General features: G+C 41.8%; 1 protein-coding gene across 1 annotated transcript; it reads left to right on the top strand.

The window, feature by feature from the left end:
* AREL1 (apoptosis resistant E3 ubiquitin protein ligase 1) lies at positions 1-22265 on the top strand. Its single transcript, XM_083612630.1, has 20 exons — positions 1-140; positions 6167-6413; positions 8089-8148; positions 8600-8826; positions 9523-9760; positions 9876-10045; positions 10122-10302; positions 10474-10721; positions 11084-11161; positions 11577-11718; positions 12466-12587; positions 15543-15618; positions 16124-16233; positions 16728-16907; positions 17030-17155; positions 17321-17450; positions 17561-17619; positions 18332-18421; positions 18871-19046; positions 19253-22265. Exons 3-20 carry the CDS (start codon positions 8133-8135, stop codon positions 19353-19355), a joined length of 2472 nt encoding a protein of 823 aa, XP_083468756.1. The 5' UTR covers positions 1-140; positions 6167-6413; positions 8089-8132; the 3' UTR covers positions 19356-22265.
* Positions 22266-22664: the final 399 nt, after the last annotated feature.

Below are 22664 nucleotides of genomic sequence, written 5' to 3'. Positions count from 1 at the left end.
GAGAGTGTGTTGTAGCTGGAGTGCGCTGTGGCAGAGCAGGCACGGAACCGACACTGACCGTTAGTCCCATGACCAGCGCGGCTAGTCCCTGACTCGCCTCAGTTGCCTCCCATGAGCGCCGCTTCCCCTTCAGAGAGGAGGCAAGAGAAGGGAGGCATTATTCGGCGGTGGGGTTGGGGTTTCGAGGCGAAGAAGGAAGCAGCCGCCGCCGGCGGGAAGGGGGCGGCGCCCTTGGGAAATCTTCCGCTGCCCTGCAAGGAGGGGGAGCGTCCCGGTTCCTTGAAGTAAAAGCGGGGTGTGGGGGGAGGGATAAGATGTAAAGCGGGCGTGGTGGTCCGAGTCCCGCGAGGGCATCGGGCCCGGTGGTGGGTTTCGTCCTAGTTTCCATTTGGGGCTAAGAAGTAAGTTTGGCCCTCAAACCCCGTTCTTCAGATTGCGCCGGGCCAAATACTCGGGTTGCCGAAAGCCCTGAAATAATTCGGCACCATCTCGTTTTTACTCTCCCCCTGCCTTCCAGAATATTCTGTTCCCCGCCTTTTCCCCTGACGGGACTCAGGTTTACCTCAGGTGTTTGTCTGGTAGAGGGGAGAAAGGGTGATATTGTGGCCACTTGGCATAGTCAGCGTCTGCCTGACACATATTTACTGCCCTCAAATTTTTGTATGCAGAGTTTCCCTCCTTCCTATTCCTTTCCCACTTTGAATTCATCCTGAAGGACAAGTTAGGAAGGAAATCAAGGAGACATGCTCCTTACACTGCTTTCACATGGGAGTCTCAGTTAACCGATTCTAGGAACCATCCTGGCTTTAAAGGTTTCCTGGCTGCCCTGTTGTAGCTAGTTTTGCTTTGTTTCTGTTCCTCCACACTGAAATGTTTGTTCTTCATTGATCTGGAGGATGGTGTTCAGTCCTGAATATGCTGCTCTTCCTGAAAGATCCGAATTGTGAAAGTGTTTATCTTCTTGCTCCCTTTTCTTTTGGATTTTTGTTTGTTTTGATTTTGGTTCCAGTTCTGTCAGTATTGCCCTGTATATTAATCCAGTAATAGTCTGTAGAATTCTGAGTTTGTATAGGAGATCTGTACTTTCACGCCTTTTATAAGTGTGAAATGAAATAATAAATGTTTTAAATTCCCAGTAGGGAATTTAAGCACATCCTATTGATGAATTTCAAACTATTGTAAATACAGTGTAGCTGATTTCACAGCTGTTGTTAAAAAAATGATACAATGATCTTCCAGCTGACCTTTGAATAAGCATTTTGTGGAAACATGCATACAGAAAATCTGGAGTTACGTGGTTCATTGGATTCTTTCCAATTAATTGCTGATTAATTTCTAATCTGATTATTTCAGTATCTTCTGTTGTAGTAGAACAGTTTGGGACTTGCTGGTCAACAGAGTGAAAAAAATTGTTTGCAGGTGTGATGCACTGTAACTAATGATTAGCTGATCCCTTTTAAGCGCAAGCCCTTTTGAAGTTATCAACTCATATAATAATGATGTTAGGTGGGTCGCCTTGCCCTCCTTTCAAAGTGGGCCCATAGAGGTGGGGAGGTAATGGGCTAGTCAGATCCCCATCTGTCTGCCAGAGGTAGGTAATACATTTAGAGAAAAACAGTTTTCCTGATGTGAGATAAAGGCACACTGGTAAATTGCTACTCTTATCTGAATGGCTGCTTTTATAATACAGGCTTATACATAATTGTTCACTTAGTCACTAATGCACATATGCCTGTTTCACCATATACATGCACTGCAGATAGCACACATCCAGTGAAACAGGAGTGTGTAAATGCATTATATGTGACAAAATGCATAGGGAGTTTCTGCACCTCTACATGGAAGTGACTTCTGTGTAGGGAACATTGATATAAGCAAAACTTCCCTCAATTGCTTACATAATTGCTAGCTATAAACATGTGTAAGCTGAGAATGCAGCTTTTAAAAGGACAGCTCTTTAAGACGTTAAGTGTTATCAGGAGCCTTAAGATTGAAGGGAGTACTGTGTCTGGTAGATGATGTGTCTTGGTAACTATGGATATATGGGCTGTTTCGCCTTTATTTTTGAAGTATTTAGCTTTAATGATTTGTGTAACACTTTTATTTATTCTGGCCTACAAGTGAGTTTTGTGCTACAAGAACCAAAATAAAGCTCTCCTTTGTCTACCTTATTTGATTTGAAATGGGATTTAGGGAGGAAGATGAACTCATGGATAGTGGAAACAGTATGACTTGTTAATGGAAGATTGGTTTGGAATATTTCATGTTCATTTTAAAAATAATCCTTATTTACATTTAGCACCTGTAACAGTTTTTTATAGCATGTAAGAAGAAAAAATGCTAGTCATGTTTATTTTTAAAAATTGTTCTTATTAAAGATCTTCTTGGGTTACAAAAGTACATGGAGTTTCTCTGCTTTCAGTTCATAGAGTTCTTTCTACAGATCATTCATATTTGATGTGAGACACTAATGTTATAGGCAGTATAAAGTTGGGGGAAAAGAGGTGGGGAGGGAGAGAAGAGGGGTAGTGAACTTTCATTCTTTATAGTATATGTGCTGTAAGACTTTTGTGTCAGCGTCACATGGGTAGGTTTTATTGCTCGTAAGGTTTATAAAAGGTGGAATTTGGTGGGGCAGTGTAACCTGGCAAAATGACAGAGACCTGGTTTTTTTTGTACTGATGTAGGCAGCACTTACCTGAGAGTAAATCCCATTGTGGCTTGCTTTTGAATAGATATGCATAGGATTGCATTGTTAATTGCATTCTGGATTATAAATTCACATGTGATGGGAATGCAGGTTTGTGCTAGCTGAGCCTGCTAAGTTCAAACACTGCTGCTTGCTTGTGGTCTGTGTGCAAATTATTTCAATGTGACAGAACATTTCCCCTCAGATTATTCTGTAACACTGCACATAGGGAATAAAAAGTTGCTATAGTTTGATGTGGAAGGGGAGTGGGTACCACTGTAGGATTCTAAATATAGAAATCATGATAGCAGTTTACAGGAAAAAACTTCCCAAGTGGATAGCTCAGTTGGTAGAGCGTGAGACTCTTAATACCAGGGTCATGGGTTTGAGCCCTACATTGGGTGAAAGCTTCCTGCATTATGGGGGGGTTGGAATAGATAGATGATCCTCATGGCCTCTTCCAACTCTACAATTCTATGATTTTATAAGTTTAAATAGTCATATTAGAATGATGGGCTTCAGCTCTAATAGTATTTCAGAATCCATATTTATTTGTGCAAGCTGAGGCAGAATATAATTTGGACATTGTTTTCTGAATTTTTGATGTTTTCCGTTAGCTCTGAAAGCAAGTGTGTTGATTAACAGTGCAGTATCCAGAGGAGAAGGGACGCGAGTGGTGCTGTGGGTTAAACCACAGAGCCTAGGACTTGCCGATCAGAAGGTCAGCGGTTTGAATCCCTGCGACGGGGTGAGCTCCCGTTGCTCTGTCCCAGCTCCTGCCAACCTAGCAGTTTGAAAGGACGTCAAAGTGCAAGTAGACAAATAGGTACCGCTCCGGCATGAAGGTAAACGGCGTTTCCGTGTGCTGCTCTGGTTCACCAGAAGCGGCTTAGTCATGCTGGCCACATGACCCGGAAGCTGTACGCCGGCTCCCTCGGCCAATAAAGCAAGATGAGCGCCGCAACCCCAGAGTCGGTCACGACTGGACCTAACGGTCAGGGGTCCCTTTACCTTTACCTTTATCCAGAGGAGAAGATGGCACCCCGCTACCCTTAGCACTGCACAGAAAGACATGGGTATTCTTTAGGTTGAGCTATCCGATAAAAACACTAACTAAAAAGTGACTTCTGCAATCATTACCACCGCAATACTATCCCTCCCTGTACTTTGAATGGCCTAGTACTTCTTTAACTATTCTAAACAACAGTCTTTGCATGCAAATGATTTTCCTAGAGTGTATTATGGAGTAGGGCTTTCAAAGTATTTGGATTTACAAATGGGTTTTATCATTCATGTTATCTTGGGATCAAGGCAAGATCAGGTTATAGAGGATCTGTAAAATTGCCCACTGTTTTGAAGAAAGGATATCTAAAACAAATGCCTTCTGAATGATTTATTCATTCCTCTGGTCATTACCTACTTGTTCTAAGCAGTCTGATGATCCAGATTAGCTCACCAGTCTAATAATTAATGTCATTGTATCCTGGGAACGGGCTAAATAAGTAAAGCAGCTTGCACCTCTGTGCCCTAAGTGTGTTTGATGGCTGCTCCCAGTTGATGCGCTGCATAGGAGAACGTGTCAGCTCTTTTTGCTCTCTTTTGTCTGTCTAGCTGGCATCTTGCCTGTCATTTCATATAAAACAAATGAATCAGAGTTAAATTTACTGAGACTGCCTTTCAGGCAAGGAGAATTCTGAAATAGTGCACCTAAGAACAGTGACAAAGTGCTGAGTTGTCACTAACCTCCAAAGATTAGAAAGGATATTGCCAAGTTTCAGGTCAAAATTTATCCAGAAAATATCTGTCATTTGATCTTGCATGGAGGATGCTAATAGAAGGGCATCTCAGAATGACAGTTTCGTCTCTTGCAGTAGTTACATTTATCACTTCAATGGAGAGAATTCTAAGCCCATATTTTAGTGTTATGGGATTTCTTTGGAAAGAAAAATGCACACATAACCTTTAATAAGGTTCAGTAATGGAGAATTTTGATTGAATTTCCAAGCAGCTCAATAGAGAGCTTGTTTTTGAAGATGGACTTGAAGAAGATACCAGTTTCTTTGCCATGGGGGATAACCCTGCCATGGAAATACTTGTTTAGGCTATTCTTAAGTTCTCAATTTCTGGAAGGTTTGGAATCATTACTATGAATTGACAATAATATAATCCATATCATGTGAAGAAACTCTTATACTTAGACAAGGGTTACCCATGCAAGTCTTTGATCTTTAGTAGGCAGTCCCTAGACTTGATGAAAGATATTGGAGGAGAGGCAACTGCTTCATCTGGTACTCCTCAATACTGAAATGAAACTTTTTTCACAGCCTGGATTAGAATGTAGATGCTAACTAAATTTCCTGGCCCCCACTGTAAAACATACAAGTAGAGGGGGCTTCTTGTAAGTAAGGAGGATCTTTACTCAGGCAAATAATGATACAGTTTCTGCAGCAAACATGAAACGTAAGGAGTAACAGTTCAGGAGTCAGAGCAGGGCAATAAGTTGATAACTGAATGGAAGCAATGAAGGTGTCCCCACATCTTGCTCATCTGGCCTCCCCTGTTCAGCTAGGAAAAGAAGGAATGCTTGGGCAAGTGGGTTTTCCTCAGATATGTTAAAAGGAGGAAACTTGAGACATTTGTTAAAAACCAGTGAAGGTGTTGGATACAATTTCCTAACTCAATAATTTGGAAATGTGTAACAAACAAAAGACTACTAAAGCTACAGACCTCTTGGAGTTGGGGGAAATCGCCAATACTTAACCATGTAAGATTAGAGTAGTAGTTGCTTGATAGTTTAAATGTTTTGCAGGCATTGGTAGTGGTGTATTTTCCCCTTTCCCATTTATAGGTGTGTTTTTTAAAATTCCCCTTTATAGTTCTCACTAAAGAATAATTGGATGACGGTCAGTGTTTTGGACGAAACCGAGCGTGGCATTTCTGAAAACAATTATTTTTGAGGCCCTCCTTTTGTTTCATTCTGAGTAAGAAGACACACTGTTGCCATTGCTAATGGATATAATTGCTGCTGAGTGCCCCCAGGTCCTCCCCTCCCCTGCACTTTGTTGCTGCTGCTTTGCTTTCCAGTGTTGCCACACAGGACTACCACAATCTGATTTTGTGAATGCTGTGCATACGACACATCTGTCCTCTTCCTTTGTCCCCTCTCCAATCCATTATATGTTCAGCTGCATTCTTGTGAAACATTATGGTACACGTACATTTTATATATATAAAAGACGTTTCTACATCCACATCATCTTGGGCAAAGTTGCTCTAAGTTTCAGAACATAAAATCTGGTATATATATATAAAGCTCTAGTGCTGTTGAAGTTATATGATGTGGTCTATTTGCTGATGTCATGCTTGGATTTTGGCTCAGTCAGTTTAAAATGGAAGTGGTGCTATTGAACTGTTTTCTTGTCCAGATTAAAAAAAAAAGAATGCATGTATTGATTATGTATTTATGTTTCACTTCAGGTGATCTCCTAGCAAGTTTTTGAGGGCTGCATAGTGTGACAATGCAGAGTGCCACTACTTGGGATAGTTGCCTAATTGTCGTGTTTGACTCCCGAGCTGTGAACCTGTATTGCAAGTTCCAGGATTATTTGTCTCAATGATGACATTCCCTTCTGCTTCCCCCCCACTGGTTTCTGTATGCTGAACAAAGTTCCTGATGAATGGACACTCCCCTATTGTCTTTCAGGGCATGGGAGCTGGTGTAAAGGTATGCCCTCTCTCCCCAGCCAATCAGTGGAAAATGGTGGTGAACCTAGCTGTGTGGGCTGTGAACTGCAGCTTGATAGAACTACCCATCAGAAAGGAATAAAGCTCAGTATAGACTTTCAGCATAGTTTATTTGCTACTTCTGTTAGCTGACAATACTATAAAATATGTTGCTCTATTAGATGACTGCTGTCTTTTTAAGACTGGACTATTCGGAACAAATTGCTAATGAAAGAATTCTGCATTTACAACAACACTAGTATGTAGCACAATATGGCCTAGGAGCTGATGTGCCATAAAATTCAATATGCCAACCTACCGGTACCCTTTCTGCAGGGCTGAGGTGGGTGACAACTGAGGAGACAACCTTTCTGGTGGTGGTACGTGGTGATGACCCATTTATGGATGCTTGTCTCAGAGAGACTTGCCACAGGTTAAGACCTCTTTATTTGCCCAAAGCTGCTTAATAAAACATGATTCTCTGCTAAGACAGTTGTACTTATGGTGCTATTTGCTGGGTTTTCTGTTGTTGTTGCTGATTCTGCTTTTATACATTTATTCCTTTCTGCTGCTCTGGTATTTCATTTTTATTGTTTAAATTATTCTAAAGTTAGTTAATATTGTGAGCTGCTTTGGAAACTTGTTCAAATTTAAAAGTAGGATATAAGTACAGTGGTGCCTCGCAAGACGAAATTAATTCGTTCCGCAAGTTTTTTCTTCTTGCGAGTTTTTCGTCTTGCGAAGCACGGTTTCCCATAGGAATGCATTGAAAATCAATTAATGCGTTCCTATGGAGACCGCCTTCAGACCAGGTCCGGGGACAGTCTGTCCCCGGACCTCTTCTGAAGGCTGGCAGGGGGAGGAGGGTTTTTCCTCCCCACCGCCAACATTCAGAATGCTGTTCTGAATGTTGGCGGTGGGGAGGAAAACCTTCCTCCCACCGCAAGTCTTCAGGACAGGTCCGGGAACAGAGGAGAAGCGCTGCGCGCCTTCTCCTCTGTTCCTGGACCTGTCGTGAAGGCTTGCGGTGGGAGGAGGGCTTTCCTCCCCACCGCCAACATTCAGAATGCTGTTCTGAATGTTGGCGGTGGGGAGGAAAAACCCTCCTCCCACCGCAAGCCTTCAAGACAGGTCCGGGAACAGAGGAGAAGGAGCGCTGCGCTTCCCCGCTGTCCCCGGAGATTTCCCTATGGGCTTTCGTCTTGCGAAGCAAGCCCATAGGGAAATTCGTCTTGCGAAGCCGCTAAAAATCGGAAAACCCTTTCGTCTTGCGGGTTTTTCGTTTAGCGAGGCATTTGTCTTGCGGGGCACCACTGTACCGGTAAGTTCTGTAAATAAAACTGGCCATGTGTAAGAAATGGACTTACCTATGTTTGTTTTTCAACCTTCACTGGATAATTTCAGTGATCTTCAATTTCTGATACTCAGAATAACCTGATATATAGTGGTGCTTCTAATTTGTTTGTATTACCTTGCTTTGTAATTACCTCGCTTTGTAATTCTGTGCTGCACAACAGCTATATATTAGTCTTATTTGTTTTTCTTTAAATGGAGGGCAGGTTTGAGAAAAAAGGAAGTTTCGGGGAAGTTTGGTGCATTTTCTTAGGGACCAAACACTTTATTGCAAGATTTGCAGTGAAAGGGATATTGAACTAAATCTGCTTTCTGTATTCCAGATGCAGCTGTGATCCTCGGCTGTGTCTCTCATTGAAGGGACCTGATGTTTTACGTTATTGGTAAGCAAATAAAGTATTTTTACAAAATCCAGAAGCAGCCTGTAACTTCTTTTAATTCATTCATGTGGACTTCATTGTCTGTTTTGCTAATACTGTGTTTGTTAACTTACATGCCATTTTCTCCTAGCGTTATCATTGGTCCCGAATCTTCCTCAGTTTCTTTCCTTAGCTTTTGTTGTGGTGACAGCAGTCTTAGAGGCAGACATTTTAGTCGCTGAGGTAGAACATTAGAACATTAAAATGATACTTCCATGCCATGGGGGTAAAATATAATAAATTATGTGTAATTTACAAATTGTTGCCTCAGAATCAACTGTCAATGGTAGAGCTAGCCCTTCTGAGATCTCCAGGGTTAAATGTTGTAAACTCTCAGCTAGAGCCTCCATGGTGATTGATTTTCAATGCCTTCTTGGATTAATAACTACAGTGTATCCCCCCCCCCTTTCTATAGGTGGGATCACAGTATCTGTGGTAGCTTTCTTTTTCACCATTAAGTTCCTCTTTGAACTTGCCGCACGTGTAGTCAGCTTCCTCCAGCATGAGGACCGGGAGCGCAGAGGAGAGCGGACAATTTATGACTACGTGCGAGGCAACTACTTGGACCCCCGCTCTTGCAAAGTCTTCTGGGACTGGAAGGACCCATATGAGGTGGGCCACAGCATGGCCTTCCGAGTACATGTAAGTGAATATTTTCTATTTCCATGAAAACCTAAGGAGTGGATCTAGGTTTTATTTCAAGACAAACGTCTATAGAGATTATGGGACTGTTCCTTGGAGGTTTTGTGCCAGTTTTGTTACTTAGGCTGAACAGCTTAATGCTGGTGGTTATCAACAGCACAGACTACGTTTTTGCTTTTGCAGTGAGTTTGGGTGAGCTTCTGACTTGTAAGTTTAGACTGGTCAAACCTAGTATCGCTCTTTTCTTCTGGGTTTGTTTTTGTTGAATTTGTTTTGCATGCATATTTAAAATTTGGTGGGCACATATCTTGAAGCATGATTGGGCATGATGATTTTTTTTGCAAATGGTGCCAGCATTTATATCAGGGATGTTGTAAGCGGAGAGGGAATAAGCTATCAGTGATTACTAGTCATGTTGGCTGGTATAATACCTCTAGGATCAAAGGCAGCAAATCTGAATACCAGTTGCTGGGAACAACAAGACAAGGCTATTGTGCTCATCATGTTCCACAGGTATCTGGTTAGCCACTCTGGGAAACAGGATGCCAGTTTAGTTAAGCCTCTGGTCTATTCCAGAAGGGCTCTTCTTATGTTCTTCAATAATTACAGAACCGTTCATCACATAATATTGGGCACTAATTGTGATATAGCATATTAAGATGCTGTTTTGCATTTATTTTTCAAATCCCCATGCAGTTATTCTATAAGAATGGCCAGCCCTTCCCTGCTCTTCGTCCTGTGGGCCTGCGAGTTCACATCTGCCATGTGGAGCTAGCAATGGATATTCCTGTGACCCAGGAAGTACTTCAGGAGCCCAGTTCCAATGTGGTGAAGGTGGCATTTACTGTGCGGAAGGCTGGGCGCTATGAAATCAGCATAAAACTTGGAGGCTTGAATGTGGCATATAGCCCTTACTACAAAGTCTTTCAGCCAGGTAAGGCCTTTTTGGGCCAATAACAAACCAAGGCATAGAAAGGAGAGCATGTCTTGTAATACGCCCCTTGTAATATTACTTGCGAGTCTAAGCTGGGTGTTATTACTTATTTCAGGAATGGTGGTTCCTTCGAAAACCAAAATTGTTTGCCACTTCTCCACTTTGGTGCTGACATGTGGGCAGCCTCACACTCTGCAGATAGTTCCCAGAGATGAGTATAATAATCCTACCAGTAACTCGGTATCACTGATAGATGAGCACAACTACAGCCTCTCAATCCATGAGGTGAGTCCATCTCTGCTCTATCTTCTCTAAGACTGGAATACACTGATATAGTCTAACTTATATTCCTTTTGTCTAGCTTGGTCCCCAAGAAGAAGAACCTTCTGATGTTTTGTTTGAAAAGTCTGTGGTGTCTAATCGACAGACTTATCAAGTTTTCCTGAGACTCACCCTACTCCGTAGGGGATGTTTCCGTGCCTGCATCTCCTACCAAAGCCAGCCTATTAGCAATGGAGAGTTCGATATAATTGTTTTAAATGGTAAGTTTAGAAAAATACATTATTTTTACTGCCATGTTAACTCCCACGATGCTGTTGCCAGCCATTACAAGTTAATATGTATTTCATTTATTGCATTTGTATCTTGCCTGTTGTCCAGCAGTATCAGTCTGACATTTTAGCCTCATAACAAGTGAGGTTTGTATCTTGCAGAGAGTGAAAAGAGTATCGTGGAGCGAAATGTTTCTACCTCAGGGGTCAGTATCTATTTTGAGGCCTACCTTTACAATGCTAGTAGCTATGCCAATACCCAGTGGCAACTTCCACCCCTGCATTGGGGTTCCTCTCAGCGCCGACCTTCCACTGCTACTGAAGATGAGGATGAAGACTCTCCTTCTGACAGCCAGACCCCTGAGAAAGTGAAGAAGCCAAAAAAAGTGTATTGCTATGTTTCACCCAAGGTAAGACTAGTTCGTCTATTCCCTAGTTGCACAGGATTTATTGCTATTATGTGTGGCTGTGTTATCAATCTGCTTCCAGGAACCATTTCCCTATGGTTGTTGGCCATTATTACTGTTGTGAGAGACTGTGTATTGTGCTATGAAACAGCTGGTGTATGTTTCCAAGCATATATTGTAGACAAAATTGTTCAGGACTTCTTGGATTATTGCTCTGCTAACCAGAGAACTGACCTGTGGCTACATTTTATGGTGGCTGCTGGGTTGTCAGCAAAAATGGAGTTGACCATTGTTCAAGTTCTTTCAGATTGGTTCATTTTTTAAAATATGTGACTCTCCATTGTTTTTGTTCTTTTACTTCAAAGCAATTCTCAGTAAAGGAGTTCTACTTGAAGATCATTCCCTGGCGCCTCTTTACCTTCAGAGTGTGTCCTGGCACCAAGGTATGTTGGTAAAATTCCCCAGTGAATAATTGGATTTGTTTTGTGAAAGGTATATTCCGTTTGTCAGCCTAATCACATAAGATTGAAAACTTTCACTGTTAGGTTTTTAGATTTGCTTGGGAGCCTGCTGTGGTTTTCTATATTGCATCCTGCAATATAGCTTTCAGGTTCTTTTTTTCTTGTAATTTTCCTCCTTCCCTAATGAAGCACGTACTGAGGCTCATTCTACAAGAATTGCAATTTATAAAACCTTCATCTCAGCTGTAGGCTTGCCAGCAGCTTTGCTATTAACTGGTTCTGAGCAGATAGAGGGGCAAGGAAATGTGCCCAGGGGGTAACCTTGCCACATCTGATCAATGTGCTGTGCTTTCTGGTAAATGATTCCCCGCCCTTTCCTGCATTTCTTTGCTGCTAGTTTTCTTACCACGGGCCTGACCCTGTGCACAAACTGCTGACGTTAGTGGTGGATGATGGGATCCAGCCTCCTGTAGAGCTGAGCTGCAAGGAGAGGAACATCTTGGCGGCAACTTTCATTCGCTCGCTGCATAAAAATATAGGTAAAAAGAGTCTGGGGCATAAAATTCTGTGGCATGGTATCTAATGCATGACAGCTTGCATAACACATACTACAGAGGACAGCTGCCATTCTATGGTGTAGACTGCAAATATTTTCATAATGGATTGCATCCTTTTTATGTTGTGGTGTGCTGCTTAGCTCAATGTTTGTTTATAAATGTTGAGTAGTTCAGTTTGATTTAGGATATTGTAATTGTTATAGAGCAATCAAACACGTTTCCCCTGTTTTTGGTAAATTTGACTCCATTGCTCTCTTCCTGATATCTCTTTAGAGGAGTTCACATAACTATCTATGTATGTGTTGAGGTTATGCATTCTCTCCCTCCCCCTCCTAACTTCTTTAGTGCTTCTAAACAAATATATTTATTTAACCTCTCCAGCTTGGTCTCAGAATAGGGAGGTTTAAACCCTGAGCCCATGTGTATGTGATAGAGCCAGTGTGTGTGCGCAAATACAAATATGAGGAAATACAAATAGAGGGCAAATACAAATAGAGACAAGGAAATGATAATGAATGCAATGTTTATGTTCTGTCTCCACAAAATAGTCTTTACAATTTTTTAAAACTATGATATGTGTCCCTTTGTTTCCTCAAATCCTTTGTACTGAATTTTTTTTACTCCTTTTGGGATGATAATCTGTCATATTTTATGACATTTCTGAAACTCATATGACCTTGTAAGGTATTTTGAAGGAAACAGATATGACAATGGGCTTGTTGGTTTCAGGAGGCTCAGAGACCTTTCAGGACAAAGTAAACTTCTTCCAGAGGGAGCTGCGCCAGGTGCACATGAAGAGGCCCCATTCAAAAGTTACTCTAAAAGTCAGCCGCCACAACCTTCTGGAATCGGTGAGTGTGTCTGTGATACAGAAAGCTTGGAGTGTAGCATAGTTTTAGAGAAGTTCTGTAGATCATTTCCTTCCTGTTCCATGTTCTTTCACCTTAAGCTGTAGAATGGACTAGAGTGATATGAATTCAGGGTGATAGTTTATTCACACATATTCTGATTTTACATCTTCCTCTAAAATATTTAATTGCCTATGACCAGAGAAGCCTTCATTAAACCAACTATTAGTCATTTTTAATGTGGCAAAGCCTCAATAAGAAGCAAGGCAGCCCAGGGCAGGAAGCACAGAAACCATCAGCTCCTGACAGAACCATCAGCAGCCTGAGAGAGATGCTTGGGCAGCTGCTCCCCCACCTCTGCTGGAGCTGCTAAAGACCCGTATGCCGTGAGGGAACCCAGGCCAGGAAGCATGCGTACCATCAACTCCCAGTTTGCTGAATGTACTTGTCCTCCTGCATTTTATATACTGTATTAGTTTTATTGTTTTAAAATTGTAAACCAGCTTGGGGGCCTTGACAGAAAGGTGGTACATAAATCCAGGGAATACATAAATAATAAGTTTGGGGAAGGGGTAGGAGGACGTGAATCCTAGTCTCCTTGTTATGCAAACTCTTACAACATAATTAGTTTTAGTGCGGCAGACAGATAAAATCAAGGGAATTAAACTTCCAAGGGTGGGGGAAACGAAAACATTTTAAGTGGAAGATGAAGATTATCGTGAGTGTGAACTAGAGGATGTGCTGTCACTGGTAAGCAGCAAATGGCTTTAAATCATTTGACTGTCTACTATATCAGAGCCAAGAGTTGCCATAGGGTTTTTTTTTTTGTTTTCTGGTTTTGCTGTAGCTATAAATGGAACAGAGATTCTATGGCTTGACATTTCTAGTCGTTTTAAATATTTTGTTCAAAGCAAGCTTAGTCTTGAGGGAGCACTGCATTAAAGTGATAGTATGTGTCATGAGGGCAAGTGATGAAACACTTTTATTTGTGAGCACTTAGGAAATGAGGACGAGAGCTCTTCAAAGATTTATAATAAAAAAACCCCAGAACTTTCAGTCCCTATAGCTCAGTAGTGTGGATCCTTTTCATGTCAAGAACCACATTACCTCAGTGGGGAGTATTACTTATAACTCTTAAATTGTGCTTTATAGATCCAATAATCTCTTAGATCACAGCAGGTGGGGTCAACACCCAAAGTAGGCAAAACCTTTTCTTTGTGTCATTCCCTCCAATCAGTTTTTCTCTCACTCTCACTCTCCTCTTCTCCTTATTCTCCTCTTTTCTGCAAACAACTGCTTGCACTGTCCTTGCACAAAATACTGCATATGAAAGGCAATCAGGATTAGTTAGCATGGAAATGCTGCAGTCTGTTGTAGGATGAACAAACTGCTCTGTTCTTCTGCTAGCAGCTCTCTGGTCATGGAAAGAAGCTTTTCTCTCTCCCTCTCCAGTATAAAAATGTAACAGACTAAAAGTTTGCAAATGGAAAGGAATATGGATTGGTGCCTGAAACTAGTGCTTTCCTACAGCTCCCATAAGGTCATCCTTCTCTCACTTTAAGCTCCACCTCTACAATGAGATGATAGCAGTGTTCTGCTTGTCATCCTACAAGAGGGTGGAGGCAATCTCCACACTAGGCCTCAGCCCTGTATACCAGAAGGAGCATCTCCATCCCCATTGTTCAACCCAAACACTAAAATCCAGCACCAAGGGCCTTCTGGAGGTTCCCACACTGCGAGGACTGAAGCTACAGGGAACCAGGCAGAGGGCCTTCTCAGTAGTGATGCCCAGCCTGTGAAATGCCCTCCTATTAGATGTTATATAACATTTAGGAAACATCTGAAGGCAGCCCTGTATAGGGAAGCTTTTTGAGGTTTAAGGTTTTATTATGTTTTTTTTACGTCCTGTAAGCCATTCAGAGTGGCTGGGGCAACCCAGTCAGATGGGCGGGGTACAAATAATTCATTCATTCATTCATTCATTCATTCTGTATGCATATACATAGGGGCCGAAGCATAATCCCAGTGGCCAAGCGGTAGAAACCTTGGACTGACTTTTCTTTACTAATATCTCAATCATAACAAAATAAAAAAAATCCTTCCAGTAGCACCTTAGAGACCAACTAATAGGTTTACCACACCTATCAGCCAACCACCCCTTCCCACCACCCTTCTGAGTAATACCCCTCCCCACCCTCTCACTATATATAAGGGTCTGGTGACTTCTGTTTCAGTGTATCTGAAGACGTGTGCATGCACACGAAAGCTCATACCAAGAACAAACTTAGTTGGTCTCTGAGGTGCTATGGGAAGGAATTTTTTTATTTTGTTTCGACTATAGCAGACCAACATGGCTACCTACCTGTAACTATCTCAATCCTAAGTATGTTTACTTGAAAGTCCCACTGCTCATCAGGAAAGTGTGTAGGATTGCAGCCTAAGATTTGGAAGAAGGAGTAAAGACTAATTCTCAGACTAGCAGATAACATAAAGCAAATAAAGGCTATATAAACTACAATTCAGAAGAATATAGATCCATTAGTAATTTTGTCTTTAAACAGACAAAATATTTATACAGCATGAATGTGTATGCTCATTTTTGTATGTGGTAGATATGCATACACACACATTAGAAATAAAAACAGAATGCAAAATAAGGCGATAAACTGACATGCAAAAATGCTACTGAGAAGAATCTGGGAGTTGTGTCTGAGTACCAAAGAAGTGACCTTACAGTAGCAATGGTAAGTGGTATTTTCAGCCAACTGTAGAAGAGAAGCTCTGAAGGGGGATGAGTGTTAAATACTACTACAATTCTCCACTGAAGAGCAGTATCTACAGATGAGAGAGGCAGTAGAAATAAGTATTGGAGAATTGCGTGTTCTTGAAAATGAGATCTCATGTTAGCCCTCTTGGTTGCAAACATCAGTTTATACTGCGTTTTCCTTATGTTCCTAGTCACTGAGGGCAACAAGGAATTTTTCTGTTTCTGACTGGAGCAAAAACTTTGAAGTGATTTTCCAGGATGAAGAAGGTGAGTTAACCTGTAATTGCATTATTGTTGCCAGAAAAAGAGTGTTTGGGTTTCTACTACTAGCAACCAATTTTTTCTGAAGTTTCCATAATATCTCACAAGCATCTATAGATTTATTCTCCAATCACCTTCATACTGGCTATATAGTAAAGCTAAGTGAAAACGCTATTGCACTTAAGTTCTGCTTGCAGGCTGCCATGGCCACTGTAAGAACAGGATTCTGAGCTAGATGGGTCTTTAGCCTGGTCAGGTTTTGTGAATCCCAATCCAGGTAATTTACATTACATCCTTTTATTATCTTGTCTGAGTATAAGGTGCCTGGTGTGCTAGAAAGAACTAATGGGAGGAAAAAGTATATGGGTGTTACATTTATCCCACTTTGTGTAGAGGACCATGTAGTATGGTACTCCCTCTAAAGTGAAGAGTTTTTTCTTGACAGGTGTGTTTTAGAAGGCATAGGATTACCTCAAGATCTAACTGGTCTCTGATTTGTTCTGTCTTGTAGCCTTGGACTGGGGAGGTCCTCGCAGAGAGTGGTTTGAATTGATCTGTAAAGCTTTATTTGACACTACCAATCAACTTTTTACCCGCTTCAGTGACAACAACCAAGCTCTGGTTGGTATTTTCCTGTCATTCATTGGTGGAAACAGGAAACATTGCAGCTGTTCATGTTTTCTGTAGAGAATTCACATTCTTTTTCAGACTTTTTCTAGTTTCTCCTGTAAGCAGAAAGAGAATTGGTTTGCCTCTTTCATGGGGGTACTAAAAGGCAAACTTAAACAGGAAGATGAATTCTCATGAGTAGTACAGATAAATTCTATGGCAGGTATGAGAAGTGCAATCTGTAATTTGATTTCCTAAGTCATATTTTCTAAAATATAGAAAGTAATACTGTTTCTTTGCAAACTATATATGGCATGCTCATGTACCGGCATGCCTGTTTCAGTGCTGTTGAGAATACACTCAGAAAAACAGTCTTTAAAGGATGTGAAGATCTTTGACCACAGGGTACAACAAGAAGAGTACATGGGGTTTTTTCAGGTGTTAAATCTAATTCTAAGTTAGAGCTAATTCTAAGCTGTAGTAACTGTGAGCTGCCTTGTTTGTAGGTACATCCCAACCCCAACCGGTCACCTTTTCTGCGGCTGAAAGTGTATGAATTCGCAGGGCGCTTGGTTGGAAAGTGCCTCTATGAGTCATCTTTGGGAGGGGCTTACAAGCAGCTGGTGAGAGCTCGTTTCACCCGGTCTTTTTTGGCTCAAATCATAGGATTGCGGATGCATTATAAGGTAAAATTGCCTGTGGGTTTTGTTTTGCTTTCGAGTATAAAGCAGAGACCAAGCACGATTCCACAGCACAAACTAAATTTGTTTTCTTTCCTTCCCCTTCTCTATCTCCTTTTTCCTCTTAGTATTTTGAGACAGATGACCCAGAGTTCTATAAATCTAAAGTTTGCTTCATCCTGAATAATGATGTCAGTGAGATGGAGCTAGTCTTTGCTGAGGAAAAATACAGCAGATCAGGACAACTTGAGAAGGTAAGAGCCATTGGTTAGGATGGTGCAATTTGAAATCCCTTTTTCCGCCATGGGGAAAGGAGCAATGTCTCAATAGGAGGGGAAAGATGTGAAGGGTTCATCATTGTGTGGATTTATAGAGTAGATGGGACTCCACTCATAAATTCTCTCATGCCTTGTTTTCAGGAGGTTGAGCTGGTAACAGGTGGTGCTCAAATGCCAGTTACAAATGAGAATAAAATTTTCTACCTGAATCTGCTTGCACAGTACAGACTGGCGAATCAGGTTAGAGAGGAAGTGGAACACTTCTTGAAAGGTAATGTGTATGGTCTGCACTTTTTTTTATTAATGTTGTTCAAAATTGTGCTTTGTTGATGCCCTTGCCTGGCTGGCATGATTTTTATCTATTCTGCTCTCATCTTCTAGGTCTCAATGAACTGGTCCCTGAAAACCTCCTTGCTATTTTTGATGAAAATGAACTTGAGGTAAACTAAGATATTTGCTGTCTTTGATCCTGTTGCACCTTCCTCAGATGAATGTGAGATAGCTGGGGGTAAGGAAGAGTGGGGAACCCCCATTCACAAGCATTCCCTGTACGGATATAGTAACAAAAATAATTTTAACCATACCAATTTTTATGAGGCTTTCCATATAAACTAGATAAACTTTTACCCAGCACAAAATATATGTTCACTCAAAACTCTTAGTTTCTACTGGTTTGCTAGGCAATTTCAAGTGCCTTTCCAATCTCTGCTCTTCCCTTCCTGTGCCTTGTAATAATAAAGAAACAATTGCCTGATTCTATGACCCCACCACTTAAAAGTCTCCTATCCAACCCTGCAGTTTAAACAACACTCTGGTGCTCTAGTTCAGATTGATTACTTCTCACTCTGTACCTTACCTACTGTTCCCTACAGTATATGCCACATCCGAGATATAATGTCATTAGACTTCTTTTTCCCCAGAAGTTTGCATACAGTACTGTCATAGTTAACAAGGGTAATTTGGACACATGTTTGAGTTACCAAGTCCCCAGTGCTGCATTAGAGCAGAAAGTTTTAAAACCTAGAAGGAGTGATAGCTCTAGCTTTTAATCCTGAGCATCAAAAATACAAAGCTGACTGTGTTAATTGAATGGTACCTAGTTTAAAGGAAAAAAGACAACTGTACTCTGACTGAAACTTTATTTTCTTCCAGTTGCTGATGTGTGGTACTGGAGACATCAGTGTCTGTGATTTCAAAGCACATGCTGTAGTAGTGGGAGGTTCTTGGCATTTCCGAGAGAAGGTAAGAAAGATTAATTGCCTGCTCTACCAGACTGGATTGGTTGTACTTTGTGTAGGTCATAACTGAGACAGTGATTATGTATGTCTTCATGAGGAAACACTACTTCGTTTTCCTTTGGCTGGCTTTTAGACCTCATGAAAGCTCTTTATACGTGCATCTTTTACGCTTTCTCAGTTAAGGGCAATGCTTCCTTTGGGCCAGATCTTTAAGTTACTTAGCAACAGCAAACATTTGTGCACTCCTGTAATTTTATTACAAGGTTCCAAAAAAACCATCAAAAGTAGCAGTGGAGCTTAAAGTGAAATATCGCTTTGGGAGGTGTGATTATGGTAGCATACATTAATTCATTTTCTGGCCTGTCCTCATAACTGGGTGGTTTGCAAGAAATTTGGTAGCTTTTCCCCCTGTCCACTGTTCTTGCTTCCCATACCTCTTGCTGTGTCTTCCAGGTTATGCGGTGGTTTTGGACAGTAGTCTCCAGTTTCACACAAGAGGAACTGGCCAGGCTGTTGCAGTTCACCACTGGTTCTTCTCAGCTGCCTCCTGGAGGATTTGCTGCACTTTGCCCATCTTTCCAGATCATTGCAGCTCCGACGCACAGTACACTGCCAACAGCCCATACTTGGTGAGTACCGGTACCTGTCACTGAGTCTTTCTGTTATCTGCAGCAAGCTGATCATGAACAGCCTTCCGCTGATCTTGCCCATGTGTTTTTTGAGATAATTTTTAATGCCGTATAACTGCTCAGGTGGGTTACCCTTGCCTATGAAATGCTGAAAGCATTATGTGTACATGTCTCATGCTATGTACTAGTTTTGTTCTTTCTTTCAGTTTTAACCAGCTGTGCCTCCCCACTTACGATTCCTATGAAGAGGTGCACAAGATGCTGCAGCTGGCCATCAGCGAGGGCTGTGAGGGTTTTGGCATGCTCTGACTCCCACAGGAGGAGTCCATCTGGCTTCCTTAATTCTTCAGGGCATTGCCCAGCCCCACTTCACTACTCCAGTCTCATGCCCAACCTAAGGGCAATGGAGAACGGAGCAGAGGCACCACGCAAACAGAAATGTCAATCTGCAATGTCACATGGAGGCCTCCCCATGGCTGAAGTACATTATTGGGAGCACATATTGCCCCTTCCCCTTCCCAGTATGGTACATGAAATGGAGTGGAGTTCTTCTCTCGAGGTGACATGGTACTTGCATTTCACAGGACGTTACTTGTCTGGTTTTCTGAAGGAAGAAAGCTCATAAGCAAAGAGTTCCAATTTGTTACAGGAAGAGATTTGTAACTTACAATATTCCAGTTGCTTTGGGGATGAATGGACCACTATGGAGCTCTAAATCCCCAGATTATGGGAAGCCTTAATACTTTTCCATGCCTTTGCCCAAGTTTTCACACAAGTTAATCCCCTTTCCACTTGGATGTTACTGGAAGGCATAAAATCACCCCCACCTTGCTTTTTAATTTTCTTAGCCACTTTCCCCTGGATGCTGTCAGCACTTATTCTTGCAGAAGAGGGAAGGCAGCATTTATGTCACTGGATTACTAGTGCTGATATTGACAGTGACCTCGTTCTACCTCTACCAAGAGCTGGCAACAGGATATTATTTCTGCAGTGGCAGCAGCTTCTGTTGCCTTTGCCACGGAACTGGAAGAAACTTGTTTCTCCTCCCATCCCTATTTCTGACCATGGTCATGAACTTTGGCAGGAGCTTGTTTTCCCTACCATCCAACTAATTTCCCTTCCTCATAGGATAGATGAATGTATCTACCTGAGGTCTGATGCATATGCTAGCACTGACCTTTTGGGGTACTTAGAATGGGGTGGTGGTAGGCCAAGAGGCAGCTATGATTGTATGCATCAAACATACATTTGTATGCAGGTAGAGTGAGGTGATCAGTATTGGATTGGGCCCAGTAGCTCATTCTCTCTCCTATTCTACACAGACGGGCGTCTACCTCTCCCACATGACAGCCAGAGTATTCTCCAGCATGCTTCGGGCAGAGAATTGTTAAATAAGGTATTGCTGCTACCTGTGTCCTTCCCCCCGCCCCTGATAACCTGCTTTTTTGTGTTCTGAGCATTCCATGACATTTGGAGTGGGGTGTGGTTAAACTGCGGGTGCTTATCCAGGCAGTAATGAAGTGGGTCTGCAAGGCAACACATTGCACTACCCACACTTCAGACTACATGAGGAAGCCAAGATGAGCTTTCATGTACAACTGACCTCTTAATTCTGAACACGTCCTTTCCACTGCTCCCATTTCCTTGGCAATGAAGGAGTGGGAATTCAGGGATCTCAGCTGGCAGTCTAGCCATTTTTTTGTCAGCAAAGCCAAAATCTGATTGGATTGTGAACTGAATATTTTGTTGGCACCGGAAGTGCATTTCTCCTGGTCAGGAGAGAGATGTTGGTGGCTGTTACTAAATGGGAAGAGCCTACAATATGACTGCTTGGATTGAGGGAGTCCCCGTCCCCCCCCAGACTAGACTCTTAATTGGATGTCTCATAAGAACAAACTTAGGAAAAATACAATTTATAGTTGTGCCAGCATTTTTAGTTCAATCATTCTGCCATAGATTGGGGCTATAGCATTCTTCAGATGACACATTTTGTTATTATTATTTTTAGATAGCTGTACTCCCCCCGCCCAACATAAACAGAATCATTTGCAGATCAGAGGGGAAAAGACAATTTGCAAACTTGCTTAAGTAGAAGTTCAAGCCATTATTTTGCCAAAAATGTTAGAACTCTGAGTATTGGGACAACTCAGGAATCCCTTCCTTTTGGGGCATTTTTAGAGACCACCACTGTATTTTCCTTCATGGCAAGCATATTTCCCCTCCTTCAAGCAGTTGCTCTTTTTAAAAGCATGTACATGCCATCTTATTGCACTAAGGGCGGCTTCTGTAATCAGTGCAGTTAGGGCTCCTGAATGCCTTTTGATGCTACCCACTCCTCTCCCCAGGGACCAAAAGGAGGTTATGCTGTGCAGCTCAGCCAGTTGATGGTTGTAGGGTGCTGCTTGGTGCTGTTCCAGTCCTTTGTCTTGTTCCCTGGTCTACTGGAGGCTTTTCCAGCCATGGCTCGAGGTTGGTTCTGCTACATCTTCCTCAGGAATCCCCTCCTTTCTTCTTTAGAGCTCAGCTGTTTTTATACTGAGGACTGAGTGGCTGGATATTCAGCAGACATCCTCTGCTTGAAACCACTCACCTAATAAAATGTATTTGGCACTTCTTGCCTCTTTGCAGATGCGAAGGATTTTCTTTTTACACAAGCACAGTCAGAGCAGTGGTGGATGCTGCTAGTTCTTCGCTTAATAATGCACTTGTGTGTTTTCTCCTACTCTTGCCCCCATCATCAGCAGGTCCATTCTTCCCAACGCTTTATAATTTCAATGCACAGGCTCTGATTTTCCTAAATCTTACTTGTTCTTTCCTAACCTTGTGTGTTGCCCTGATTCCCGTGCGAAGACATGGTACGGGCTGTGCTCTAGCCATCTATACTGTGTGTATGCGTGTCTTCTGAGGAGGTTTGCTCCTTTTCATTGGCCCTAATTTGTTCCATCTAATGTTAAGTGCATTGGTTTCTAGGATAGCGGTTATGCTCATGGTACAGTCTCAAGTAGATCTCTTTCACCTGGAGCTGCTGTGGATACCAGAGGACTTGGCCTGCATCTGCGAACTTATCTTGCATGTTTTAGAAACCAAGACCTATTACTTTAGTTTGGCCAAGGCCTGTTTCCAGATAGCCAGCTCCAAAAGGAATTAAGCAAGATTATGTAATCCTCTAATAGATTATTCTGTAAATAGTTTGTACAATAAATAAAATATTTAAAATTTGGTGTGCTTGTCATATATAATGAAAATTTCTCTTGTATTGTTTTTCATGCAAGGCTTCTCTGAATAGTTTCCATCCCATTTCTTAAGACAATTTTATTACTGACATTTTGGCACCAACTCTGTTGTAGTGCAAACTATGGCTTCAAATTACAAAGTTTCAAAATGAATGTAAGCAACAGTGGTGCTTGCATGTTTGAAGCCCACTCCCAAAATAATTTTCCTGAGGCACTTGCCAGAACTTGGGTAGGATTGAAGTGAAAAGCTGGCTTCACAAAATAAATTGGGATTATCCTAGCAATTGCTTGGACACAGCCATTTACATGCTATTATTGGACATGTATTTCAAACTAAAAAGGAGTGATTTTTGTGATCCTAACTCCACAGATCACTTCCCTCTAT

The sequence above is a fragment of the Podarcis filfolensis genome, assembly GCF_964270895.1.
Source record: "Podarcis filfolensis genome assembly, chromosome: 1".
Taxonomy (NCBI): Eukaryota; Metazoa; Chordata; class Lepidosauria; order Squamata; family Lacertidae; genus Podarcis; species Podarcis filfolensis.
The sequence above is the reverse complement of the archived record's forward strand: the minus strand, read 5'-3'. Positions and strand labels throughout refer to the sequence as shown.